Source organism: Centroberyx affinis, unplaced genomic scaffold (genome assembly GCF_046629955.1).
Source record: "Centroberyx affinis isolate AG114_WGS23_722 - 3 ecotype Tasmania unplaced genomic scaffold, CSIRO-AGI_Caff_v1 ptg003320l_1, whole genome shotgun sequence".
In the NCBI taxonomy this organism is placed as follows: domain Eukaryota; kingdom Metazoa; phylum Chordata; class Actinopteri; order Beryciformes; family Berycidae; genus Centroberyx; species Centroberyx affinis.
Genome location: NW_027281322.1, coordinates 55,844 through 69,503, shown reverse-complemented (window position 1 = coordinate 69,503; position 13,660 = coordinate 55,844). Strand labels below are relative to the sequence as shown.

Below are 13,660 nucleotides of genomic sequence, written 5' to 3'. Positions count from 1 at the left end.
CAATCAATCAATCAATCAATCAATCAATCAATCAAATCCTCTTCCAAAGTGAAGATATTTTGTTATTTCAGAGGTAGGGGTTTGAAATAGGTTAATGTTAGGGTTAAGTATTCAGGGGTATGTGTGTGTGTGTGTGTGTGTGTGTGTGTGTGTGTGTCCTCTCACGTTCGTGCTCCTCCTGCACAGTCAGGTTGACCTGGTCGATGCAGGCCTGGATGTCGTTCCAGGTCAGATAGTCACAGCCGTCCTCTCTGGCTGCTGCCTTCAGACGCATCAGCTCCTCCATGTACCTGAGGAACACACACACGCACACACACACACACACACACACACACACACACACAATACATGAACCGCCTGCCTCAATCCACTCAGAGGTCTTGACCAAAAGCTCATACAGTCCTCACATCATGCGTCACTGACACCCGGTGTGTGTGTGTGTGTGTGTGTGTGTGTGCGTACCTCTGTGCATATTCGTCCTCCACATTGCTGAGTCCGGTGACGGAGCTGGACAGCTGCTTCCAGAGGGCGGCCCGGTCTCCAACATCCAGCGCCGCGTTCATCAGCACCACCGACGACAGCATCTCCACGGCAACCAGCAGCTCCGGGTGGGACAGAGAGCCCTGCGGGACACCGGCCACAAAATTTACCTCATACGTCCAGCTGCTAAATAAACTAGAAGCTAGAACACTAGAAGCAAGGGTTGTTCAAAAGTCTGTGATGGTGTTATTGGTTGGAATTTTTATGTACGCCTTATGGTAACATGGTCCGTTAACAACCACAAAGAAATGTGCCATTTTCCAGGAAGTAAAGTTGCCCTTCATTGTGTCTGTTATGATACTGAGAATCAGCTAACAAGGCGATGGAGTCAATTTTCATTTCATTGTGTCTTAAAAAGAACAGTTCAACCCAAAATGAAATGTACTCAATCTCAATCTACTCAACCCCAACAAACACATCCGATCCATTTGCCTCTACCTAGAATAACTCTAGATCAGTGGTTCTCAACGTGGGGTCCGGGGACCACCAGGGGTCCTTGAGGGGGTTCCAAGGGGTCCCCAGCAAATTGATGCATTTTTAGAAGAAGAATGACTATTTTGATAATAGTTTCTCTGTTATCTCTCTACCTACAATAAAGATAGTCCTGGAATTCTGGACAAAATCATAATCGTAGATAATGACAGAATCTTCATTTTGGGGTCAACAGTTCCTCTAAGTTTTCCTCAGAAGCCAAATGCAATACACACGAGTTGGTGGACACGTGGGTAGGTAGGTATTTATCTGTGTGTGTGTGTGTGTGTGTGTGTGTGTGTGTGTGTGTGTGTGTGTGTGTGTGTGTGTGTGTGTGTGTGTGTGTGTGTCTCTACCTCAGCACTTTGCTGCTGCAGGCTGGCTAGCTCTCTCTGGTAGAGGTCCGCGGCGCTGGGGTAGACCTCGGGCAGCTGGGCGTCCGGGTTCATCAGCTCCTCCACCGTCTTCTCTGGCACGCCCGCACGGATGGCGGCGTTGATGCGATCCACTGCCTGCAGCACTGCACACACACACACACACACACACACACACAGGAAACAGACAGTAGTTGTTGGAGTATAAGAAATACAGATACAGCGAGGGGAAGGATGCTGATGATCTTGAGACAACTGTGAGACTTCTGTTGTGAGACTTGATGTTTTGTGTGCTTACTCTTTGCGTAGCCTTCTGCGATCTCATTGGCCACGTCCACGCCACTCTGCAGCTCGTCCTTAGTCAGCGCTTCTCCTGGATTGGTCTTACAAGGAAGAAAACAAGAGTGAGACAATAACGAGGAGTCAGAGAACAGAAGAGTCAGAGAGTCGCGTTTCAATGAGTTTGCACCTGCTTGCATGCAAGAAAATCTTCTCCCATTAGAAAGTACTTTGATTTAACTCATGATTTTATTAACTATATTGCAGTGAAATATGATGCTACATTATGGGGTGTGAACTTCATACTAGGCTCTTTATCCGGACATGCACATGTTATATTGTAGGTACTTTGTCTTCTTATGTGCATGTCACATGAGGGTTGCTGACAACAAAGCACTGAAACTGTAGTATTACTGCACAGTATGCATTCTATTATTATTATGTGATTCCAATTTTCCAATGAGATATGATTGTGTGCTGAATGTTGAAATAAGTGCTGAAACTTGTTGTCTCAATTGTCTCAATGAGGACATTAAAGTTTCTCTAAGTCAAAGTCTAAATGAACAGGGCTTGTATGTCCTCAAGACCTGAGAACCTGTGAAATGCCATCACTCTGTATGAGAGGGTCCTACCTGTTCTTTTGCCTCTCGGTCGGCCAGTATCTGTTTGAGGTACCAGCCTTTGTTCTGGGCCTGCAGGTTCTGGATGCCCATCGCCTTCAGAGCCTGAAACAGCTTGTCCTCGTCTCCGCTCAGCAGGGCCTGCTCCGCCGCACTCAGGGCCGTGCTCACTGTCAAGGTAGAGTAGAGAAATCTTTATTATCCCCAATGGGGCAATTTGATTTGCAGCAAAAACACAGACAGTATCACACAATATCAATTTCTATCCACAAAAAAAGCTGTAGGCCTACATCCCACGCCCAGTATACATAAGTGAGGACCAGGCCCTGCTTCCACACATTTAACTGCAGTTACATATTTAATCTGCGGTTTGCTTCAGGGCGTCAAAATCTGTTACTGCTACCTTTAGGGAGCCTGAACCTACAGCCAGAGGGAAGAAGGGAAAACTCAGAGAAGAGATGGAGCAGGGGATCCTGAAGAATATCCTGAGCTTTCTTAGTAACTCTCATCTGATAGATATCACTAAGATCACTAAGGTCGACAGTCCTCAAATGAACAAACCGGTGAATCGATATGTGTGTGTGTGTGTGACTTACAGTTGACCTTGTTGACGTTGCCCTGGATCTCAGCCTGGGTGAGCAGCTCCTCGTACACGTCTCTCTCTGCATCGGCGTTCTCCACCAGCTGCTCCGCACGACACCGACAACAGCAAACAGAACAACAACAAACAAACAGACACAACAACATTACACATCACTCCTACTCATCATCATCATATCCTCATTACAGGACACCAGGGGAAGATATCGACTTCATTTTCAGAGGGTATGTTTTTCCTCCCTCTATCAGATTTTTAGGTGCATTTTGGTTCTTTTTGGGGGGAATTTATTGAACTATTAAATAATATGTTTGCATTGCATTTTGGAAAATGAACACTCAATTTGTACCGCTATGATTTGTTTTATTTTAAATCATAATATGCACTTCCCACCCACACTTCTTTCTCACTGCTGGAAACTGTCAGCACTGTCTCACAGAAGAAGAAGAAGTTTCATTTTCTCCTCTCTGTCCCCAACCGGTCCATCTCTTTTTTTTTTTTACCATTTCAGTTGTTTATTTTTTGTTGACCCAGTGGTTTGTGTGGTGTTGGCATTTTTTTCGTCTACTGCAAAGTGTGTGGCACCAAAACTTTTCTACTGCTGCAGGCTGTGTACTCTTTTTTTTTTTCTATTTTTCTTGCACTGCTCATAGGCTCCCATCAATCTACGGTGGCCCACAGGGGGATAATAGTCTCATTTACGTGTGTATGTTTCTATAACTCAACCAATAAAACATGAACAGGGTGAAATGGTACCCCCTAAATATCAGAAAAATTTTTCCCCCCCTTTAACTTCATCTTCATTTTCTGAACTTTCAAGTCCAATTTTTCCCCTCAGTCCCCGTTCACTCCTGTTCCCTGTAGGACCAGCCTGTGAGACCCGCCACAGTTTTCACCACACGCCACGGTCCTTTGGTGCCGAGGTGCAAAGACTTCGTACCCGTTTGCGCGAGCTGGCCACCTTCTCTCCCTTGGCCTGGTAGAGCATGTCCTGGTAGTGCTGGGCGGAGCTGGATTCCAGGTTGACCAGCATGGCGTTGGGGTTCTGCATGGCGGCCAGCGTGCCGTCGGGTACGCCCTGGTCTATGGCCTCGTTGATGGCTATCACAGCAGCATGCACTGAGGGGGGGGGGGGGGGGGAGAGGAGACTGGTGAGGAGCTGGAGTCACATGAACTGGGGGCTTTTATTGGATACAAATACAGCTCTGGAAAAAAGTAAGAGACCACTGTATAATTATCAGTTTCTCTGGTTTTACTCTTTATAGGTATGTGTTTGAGTAAAATGAACATTTTTGTTTTATTCTATAAACTACTGACAACATTTCTCCCAATTTCCAAATAAAAATATTGTAATTTAGAGCATTTATTTGCAGAAAATGACAACTGGTCAAAATAACAAAAAAGATGCAGTGTTTTCAGACCTCGAATAATGCAAAGAAAACAAGTTCATATTCATTTTTAAACAACACAATACTAATGTTTTAACTACTCATTTTACTCAAACACATACCTATAAATAGTAAAACCAGAGAAACTGATAATTTTGTAGTGGTCTCTTAATTTTTTCCAGAGCTGTATGTTGGATAATAAAATACTTGTCAAAAAGAAAGATCTCTTTTCAAATGGACACGTAAAGAGATTTATAACTGTTTCATCATTTTATAGTTTTATATTTACTTATTTTATACTTTTTCTGTATATTTGCTCATTATTTTTATTAACTTTCCTGTACTTCCTTGGCATTGTTCCGCCAATTGCTGCTGTGGCACCCGAATTTCCCCCAAGGGATCAATAAAGTGCAATCTTATCTTATCTTATCTTATCTTATCTTATCTTATTATTTATGATAGAGGGACAGCAAGAGAGTCGACCAAACTATACAAAATCCAGCTATGGGATGCCGACTTGGCCCTTAGCCCCACCCACTCCCCGTGATATCCGAGCCCTCCTCACATGCTGCTTCGTCCACTGAGAGCTCATTGGCCAGGATCCCGCCAATCTTGCTGAAGGCGGGCATCTGGATCCCGTACTTCTCCAGCTCACTCTTCATGTTGTTGATCTCCTCCTCTGAGAGAGAGAGAGAGAGAGAAGATAGAGCAGAAGGAACAGATCCATGGAGAGTGGTGAAAAAAGGGGGGGGAGTGAGAGAGAAGGGGGCGGGGTCAGGGAAGTGCGAGACTGGGGCCTAGAGAGCGGGAAGCAGAGACAGACTGTTCCTGGCCTGTGTGTGATAATCAGATCCTCGACTCTGCTCCTTTTCCCAGAGCCGGAGCAGGAACTCAAACGACAGGAAAAGCTCTGACAATTACTAATGACTTTCACATTGCCAGCAGCTCCTGCCTGCTGAGAGCCCCTCCCTGTTCTTTTCTCTCAGCGCTACGCTTCTGCTTTCAGGGAGCAGAAAAATAGAAGTCTTTCATTTCACCCTTCGCTTAATATTAACTGTGCAGATGTGACGACATTTGCAACACTTTGGACTTAACATGACAAAATTGGGCGACAAAGACAGAACGGGGGGAAAACCAGGCTGACTCATGGTCTGAGATCGTTCAGGCTCTTACCAGTGAAATCCACTTTTCCATACAGGTCCTGGATCTGCGGGGCCAGGCCCAGCTTAAACAGGTACAGGCTGTAGAGGAGGAAAGAGAAAAAAAAAATGAAGGGAGGGAAAATGGCAGAGCAGACGGGGAACGAGGAGCGGGAGCAGAGGGAGAAGGACGTCACGCAAGAACAAGGAGCCAAACACCTCAGAGCCAGTTAGAGGCTTCTGTGCTGAAGGCTGGACCTCGTGTTCTCATGATAACCGACGTTTCAATATGACTTCAACACTGTTGTAAAAGATCGAATTCAATATCGAATTTTACAAGCGATGCAGTGTGTCATTTTTCGGTGTATCGGGTATATAATGCGGATTGAAACAAAGTCACATGGGAAGGGCATTTCAGGGCGTTTGGGGCGGGACAGAGCGCAGGGAGGGACTGTTGAGAAGTGGGCTGGTTGGACCTGCAGCCATACGTCTTAGACTGTCAACATGGTATGGCAGTGAAAACCCTGTTTCCCTTTCCTGTCAAACTTTCCTGGAAAGTTGTGAAGTTGCAGGTTTTATTTAATGGCAGGGACGCATGGGGCGGGTTGTTCAAAAATCTGTTCTAGTTTTACTGGTTGGAATTTATAGGTCGGCTACTGGTACGATATGAAGTAACCACTAAAAATACACTGTTTTACAGAAAGTAAAAGTAATGGGATTTTGGCATAAAAATATAAGAAAATAAAAGTTTTGAAATAGGTTTAGGCAGTTTTGATATGGAGAATTACCCAATGAGGTGAAAAAGTCAATTTTAATTTCATTGTGACTTTAAAAGAAGAAGAAGGAGGATTACAGCGGACTGCAGCAATATTCAACATAGTCAAATGGTTGAAAACATGGCAACAGCATGAGACAGTCCCCCTGAATCTCAGTCCACCTGAACTGGTTGACACACTGGTTCCAGGGGCAAATTATGCAAAAAAAAATACAAAGACCGACACCCGACTGACATCGAAACCCTGTGATGAAGCTGCTGCAAAGCCGTCCAAGTCAAGTGTGGCAACACACTGCTTTGGGTTTTGTTGTTTCCAATTCTTAGAAATTAAACTTAGTAATGCTGTCTGGCATCGCAACAAGAACGGCACAGGCAGCAGCAGCAAATTGTTTTCTACGCCTTTCAATTAACAACAGCTAATAAATATACTTTCGTGGCAGTATTCTGGCATCTGGGTGCCACCTGGCTAAGAAGAGGGGGGGGGGCTTTTAAAATCCAACAAACAGCCAGTCATCTAGCCAGGAGCATGGACACACACACACACACACACACACACACGCACGCACCACCATGCCCTCACTCTGCTCTGCTGGTTGACTTCCTGACTCCAAAGCCTCTGGACTCTGCATCCATTTTACATTTACTGGAATGCTCTATTAAAACAAACTGCTCCATCTCCAGGTGGAGGTAGAGGTGGGGGGGAGACAGGGAGGGGGGGGGCGTTTTTTCACCTTATAGTGCTGAATGCCTCTCTGCTGAAAAACCGCACTGTTCACCTCATAAAAATGTCACACACCCGAAACACGCTCAGGCCACAGATGCAAGGGAATATATTGTTTGTCAAGTGCACATGCCTGAGTGATGTGAACAGTCAGAATCTGATAAATGGAGAATGCATGTAACTCCTTCAGCAAAAGAAACACTTAAAACAAAATATCGGTTTTGCGACCTCTAAGCTCTTCGTTTAATGCTTTTTCAGGCCGTGAAGTAAGTCGGTGTGTTTGTTTTCACTGCAGAGAGAGAGAGAGAGACACAGAGAGAGAGAGAGAGAGAGAGAGAGAGAGAGAGAGAGAGAGTATACCTGAGAGCGTGTATGCAGTAGATGCAGCGCGGCATGTTCTTTCTGTCATAGATGTCTGTGGTTTCTGGGTAGAAGATCTGAAACAGAGTGAGGGACAGTGACTCAGTCAGGGCAGCGCTCGGCTCGTTCCCACCCATGGCAGCATGGCGGCGTGTCCCAGCATGCAGTGCGGGAGTGGTCCGGGATTGGGGGATTACACAATGTAAAATGGGAATTCACATGTCCCGGCATTGTCACTGTTGGTTCAGACGATATAGGCTCTTGAAGGCAGATACTGATAGTTTTGCATTGAAGCTGCCGATAGCTGACATTTTGTGCTAATGGCTCAATATCTTTTTTTTTTTTTTTTTTCATTTTCATGCCAAAAAATGACAAGTACTCAGGGTTTCCTCCCAGAATTTTATTCTTCTCAGGGTAGAGGAGTCTCTGAAACAGCATTTAGACCATCATGGGACACTAAAACTTTCCATTTAAACCCAGACTCATTAAATTCTTTTAGGGTCAGCAGCTCTTTAAGGCGGGGGGGAGACCCACCGCTCGTATCAAATGGCAAGGAAAGTCTGAAGAATTCATTTACCAAAAAAACATTATTGAACAAAATGAATAAAGAAAAATAAGATTTCTCAAGAATTTCTAAACGAATGAAAATAAAAAGTTCATCGCAGGTTTTCCAGACTGACTTATGTAGTTGAGGTCAGGGGGGAACTTCCATCATATCAGAGGTGGATGATACTGACTATTAGCAAGCTGATATATAGTGGTCTAACCCTAACTGAAACTGTAGGTAAACCTGCATGTAAGAGATTGCACTGGTGTATGTGTCTGTGTGAGACAGAGAGAGAGAGAGACAGAAGGATTGGTCGCCCCGCTCACCTTTGGCAGTCCCTTCTCTGTCATGGCGTTCAGCCACTGGATAACATTGTCTGTGTGTCTGAAATGGAGACCCGTTGCCTGTAGGAGAGAAGCCCAACTTCAGCACACAGAGTGTCATTCATTGCCACCTCACACAGTTAATCCAGCCTGACTCACACAGACAAGAGGCAGAGTAAACCGAGGCTCCGTTCAGTCGACTGTTTCTGCCAGGATCCAAGACAAAGCCGGAAGAAACATGCTCTCTGTGGCAAAATGGACTTAAAGGAATAGTTCACCCTAAAATGGAAACTCAGTCATCAACTCCTCACCCCCCATGCCAGTCAAAACTCCACTGAAGTTAGTACAACCATCAAACACACAGGGAGTTAACCCCCATAATACCATCTGAGTCTTCCCCAAACTACTGAAGTTAATGAGGCCATCTTCTTACAGCTTAAAAAAAAAAGCACAACATCTCCATCAAATTTCTCCAATCAGCTCATGCAGCATAATCCAAGTGTTTTATAGCCAAACGATTGCACTGTGGGCCAAAAACTCCAATATTTACCTCTTTATGGCCTATATTTTCATCACTGACAAAGCTTTGTTCTTGAACGCACCAACAGTCACCTTCCAGTGTTTTCCACCAGAGCGCTGAAATAAATATGGGCCATAAAGAGGTAAATATTGGAGTTTTGGACCCACAGTGCAATCGTTTGGCCACAAACACTCGGATTATGCTGCATGAGTTTGCTTGGAGAAATTTGATGGACATTTTATGCTTTTTTTGGAGCTGTAAAAAGATGGCCCCGTTAACTTCAACAGCTTGGGAGAAGGCTGAGAAGAAACTATGGTGGCTAGCTTGCTGTGTGTTTGGTGATCATACTGTCTTCAATGGAGTTTCAACTGACAGGGGGGTGAGTAGATAAGGAGTAGGATTTTCATTTTCATTTTTTTTTTCTTTCAATGTGTTAATATGTATAGCAATTGGTGCATATTTTTCTTCAAAGCACCTTACTAATACAATTTTTAGGATGGATGGCCCCGGTGGAAATCTAACACCAAATCAAACCTCTAAAACTGGTGTTATCGGTGCCAACTGAGGATCAAATTATGGTGAAAAAATGTGTTATTTTTCTGTGGAGCGTCTGAATTCAGGTGAGTGAGTGATCATGAACAGATGTGATGCACACTCCTGTCGTCACCTTGTAGCGCGTCTGCTCGCGGTCGTAGATCTTCTTGAGGGAGACGGTGCGCGGGGCGAAGAAGTTGCCCAGTTTGGCCAGATAGACGCCGTTCCTCAGCCCCTCCTCCAGCTCTGTGGTGGGGGGCAGCTCCTCGTCCAGACAGGCCTCCATCCACCTGCAAGGAGAGCACAGCACACACACACACACACACACATCACTGATCTGAATAAAAGCATGCAGGACACACACATAGCATACGTGCATATATAATGATAATTCAGTTTCCTGGTGATTGGTTACATTCAATTTGTCAAGTGTTGCTTTTTTTCTACAGCTTTGCATTCTGCCATTGATCACATGTTAAATAATCAAATGAATGTTAATCCCACTGAAGCGAATGGTAAGGTTAGGTGTGATGTCAAACAAGAGTTTTTCAATCAAATTTGCTTGTTATCATTCATTTAGACAGCAGAATTGTGTGTCACGATATCACAAAATCACCATATCATCACAATATGATTCCACTGAAAGATGATAAATGACAATATTGAATTATTGCCCAGCCCTAGTATAATGCAGAAAATGAGTGGCCATACACCCAAACTGCTCATCAGAAGTCAGTATGTGTAAAAGAATGACAGAGGACACAGTGTATAGGTGTGTATTACTTCGACTACACCGCTGCTGTGACCTGAGATAAAAGATTTATCAGACATTTCTCACTAACACCATTTCAGAAAAGCCATAAACCGGAGCTTCAAAGTGACTTTACAGCAATGAGAGGCGTTGTTGGCTCCTGGCACTTGGCTTTTATAACACGGCTGTACAAAGATGTTCAATTAAACTTTGACTTTTAATCAATAATAACCGCTTAACTATACATGTATGCATTCTGCACATACTGCCTCGAGGGGGAAAACTAAACATAAACACACAGTCACACGTACACAGCCATGCAAACAATTTGATATTGATATTGGAGTCATATTGCAGAATATTGTGCCTGCGGTATAAATTGTGATACATGTGGAGAGAAGCCTTTAATTTCCAGCGCATAAAATAATAATATATAGGAGTTGTTATGATACACATGGATTAAATGAAAGATTTGTTTTCCTGACATTCAAATTTGAAGGTAGCACAGATAGTAACCTGTTTAATAAGCTCTCTGAAACAGCTTTCCCTCTAATAATCAACTGAAACAATATAGACCATATACTACCAACAGCTATTAAGAATATTTACAAAAAATATTTTGTCCGAAGTGCAATTAAGGTCCTAAATGAAACAAGATAAGTTAGGCTGGCAGATACATGGTGGCTGCTCCTGAGACTTTGTTGCAGTTTTGCTCAGTATTTGTATTTATTTATTTATTTTTCTACATGATGCATGTTTTGTTGTATGTATCATGTTTTTCAGAATATAGACCATACAAACTTATAAGCAAACATAACACTGGACAAACAAAATATAGGTAGAGACATTTAGACCAATTTCATGAGAGATAATTTGGACAGAATCACTTCATCATATCTGTATTACACCTTTCCATTGTTGGCAAAGGCACCATGTATAGTATGTATAATGTTTTATGTCATGTCTTTTTTTTTTTTTTTTTTTTAAATGGTGAAGCCAAAGGCAAATTTCCACATTGTGGACAATAAAGTTTCATATTTGTAACAAATCATCCCCCACGAATGACGCAGGCACCTCAGTAACAAGATGCATCACCCCTCCACATTTCATCAGAATGGACCAGTGGTGTCGCAGCCTGATCTGTGGTTACTACTGTGGATTCAGTATTTTATTGTGTAGCCCCAAGTGGGACAACAGTTAGCAGTGACTTCTCTTAAATCACTTCTTAAAACCCATTTTTATAGACTTGCTTTTATGTGATGTCGTCTTTTTATCGGCTTTTTGTCTCTATTAAAGGTCCAGGTGAATTTTCACTTCCATGACACCCTGAAGAAGGCATAATGCCGAAACATGTTGGTGATCTAAAATAAATATTTTCATATGGAGAGAAGTGTGCAACTTTCATGATTACTTATTTTGAGTCATATCGTTTAACATACTTTATCGTCTTTTTATCATCTTTCTATTGTCTTTTCACGTCTTTTATCTTAACTCTGTCTTAATTCTATCTTACTTTTATTCTATTTTACTGTTTATCTTGGTCTTCATCCTACTGTACGATCCCTGTTTATTATTGTTTTATTTCCTTTTAAATTCATAATTTGAGTATTCTGCTTTTATTTTGTCTGTCAAAGCACTTTGTAAACTCTGTTTTTTAAAAGGTGCTATATAAATAAAGTTATTATTATTATTTGGCTGATATAAAATGCTACACTGTGTTAACTAAGGGGCCTCAAGGGAGAATCGGCCCTCTCACAGGTCACTAAGTTCAACCCTACAGCAAACAGGACACAACTGGTGCATACAGGTAGGAGGGAAACGTAAAACTAAATGTCACAGGTATGGATTGCATAAAGACTCTGCAGCACCAAAACAACACATAAAACACCAAATCTGGCCTGTGGTAACCTCTCCTGCTAAACGGCGAGTTCCCAGCATTCCTCCTGTGTGACATTTCATTTCTTTGAGGTCATATAGTGGAGTCACATTCCTGCTGTGTGCCCGTGTCGGCCCTGGGCCACAGAGACGTGCCGAGCTCTCGCACTGGGACGGCCCGGCCTGGTGGACTGGATTCCTCCACCTCATGTCATCACCCTGCAGTAACTATGGATCCAGCCATTCCATTTTTTTTTCCACTGCTGATACTGATTCAGAGTATCATCAGTGTTCAATCAATGCATTCTGTGATGAAGCGTTGTAATTTATTTTATTGGTGAACCAACTTTCCCTCAACCTGCCTCGACACATTCTGCTTCAGTTCAGTGATTTCCTACATTTCCCAGAATGCCTTTTGACAACCCCCAGAGGATGGGTGTGAACTTGTTGCTTTCAATAGATCGATATAACTGCACATTGCTAGACAACTAGTTCATGAACATTGGGGCGTGTCTTTGATCTAGGGCCTAGGCCATGCCTCTTACTCAAAACACATCATGTCTTGTGGCTGCATTGCATTCTGGTCTATTGAGGCTACTATTAGTGGAGAAATTGGTCTCTCTGCCTCTTCTATGATGGATTTCTCCCTGTATGACTGTTTGATGTTGGTGCATTTGGCCTTGCGTTTGGCCAGTTATCCACAGGAAGAGGAAAAATACACCAAACAACAAAATAGGGCCCAGAAATGCATGCAAGAAGTACATTGCCAATAGCTGTTTAATAGTGTTAAAGTCTTTTAAGGTGGATTTTCCCTTTAAGCATAAGCCCATACCAAGGACCAATTACATCCCATTACTTTTACTGAACAATGCAGACTTAGACCATAAGTTTGGCGTCACTGGACAAAACAGACTGAGACGTGATGAGTTTCCTCTGTGAGTGAAAGAGAAAATTAAGTTACTTCTATTTCTGCCATGTCACATGTTGGTCTTGGTATCAGATTTAAGTACATTTTCTGTCAGAAATACCTTTTTTAGCCCGACCTGGGCCAGATGCCCCACGCCTTGACAACTTAAAAACACCACATCCACATTAATAAGTCACCATTTTATCCTAATATCTGTCATATCCTCTTCCCCTTAACCTGAATTTCCCCAAGGGGATCAATAAAGTTCTATCTTATCTTATCTCATCTTATTAGAAATTACATCTCATAAAGCAAACATCACATCGTTTCCCCCGCAGTAATGTGTGTCTGTCCTGGTTAATGTGGCCTCAAGTATCAGCTCTGATATGAAAGGCATGAGTTTATCATTGGCCATGAGGCATTTCACAGTTGGAGAGCAGACAGATTGAGGTCAAACATGGCCTTTTGAAAGAGGCAAACACTCTCTCTCTCTCTTTTCATCCGCTAAGAAAACACTCCCCCTCTTCTGCAACTTTGGCCTTTGTCGGCAACATCGAGGTCAACTATGTCCTGATTAAGAGACTCTTTCCCGCTACGGACAGACCCATACACACACAGACACACACACATACACATGTTTGTATTTCTATACTTGTGAGGACCTTCACTGACTACATTCATTCCCTAACCTAATCTAATTCTAATTTCAAACCTAAACCCAAGACCTAACCCTAAACTAACCTTAAACTAAACCCTTACCTTGACCTAACCTCATTCTAATTTCAACCCCCAAGTATTAATCCTAAACTAACTGCTTAAATAAATGAGGACTGGCCAAAATGTCCTCACTTCCTATCTTTGTGAGGAAATTGGGTCTTCATAAGTCTAGAAATACATGAACACATGAACACGAACACACACACGAACACACACACACA

General features: G+C 43.0%; 1 protein-coding gene across 2 annotated transcripts in view; it reads right to left on the bottom strand.

The window, feature by feature from the left end:
- iqgap1 (IQ motif containing GTPase activating protein 1) overlaps positions 1 to 13,660 on the bottom strand; it is a 49,842-nt gene that overhangs the window by 19,792 nt on the left and 16,390 nt on the right. Inside the window, exons 3-14 of one of the 2 annotated variants that reach the window (XM_071538633.1) lie at positions 9,323 to 9,479; positions 8,139 to 8,216; positions 7,266 to 7,342; positions 5,444 to 5,511; positions 4,836 to 4,949; positions 3,823 to 4,001; positions 2,881 to 2,971; positions 2,297 to 2,454; positions 1,684 to 1,768; positions 1,368 to 1,531; positions 463 to 623; positions 166 to 290 (exon numbers count right to left, since the gene is read on the bottom strand). In XM_071538633.1, the coding sequence (XP_071394734.1) occupies positions 166 to 290; positions 463 to 623; positions 1,368 to 1,531; positions 1,684 to 1,768; positions 2,297 to 2,454; positions 2,881 to 2,971; positions 3,823 to 4,001; positions 4,836 to 4,949; positions 5,444 to 5,511; positions 7,266 to 7,342; positions 8,139 to 8,216; positions 9,323 to 9,479 (1,457 nt within the window). The remainder of the gene's footprint in view (positions 1 to 165; positions 291 to 462; positions 624 to 1,367; positions 1,532 to 1,683; positions 1,769 to 2,296; positions 2,455 to 2,880; positions 2,972 to 3,822; positions 4,002 to 4,835; positions 4,950 to 5,443; positions 5,512 to 7,265; positions 7,343 to 8,138; positions 8,217 to 9,322; positions 9,480 to 13,660) is intronic. The other variant, XM_071538632.1, reaches the window with a different exon arrangement.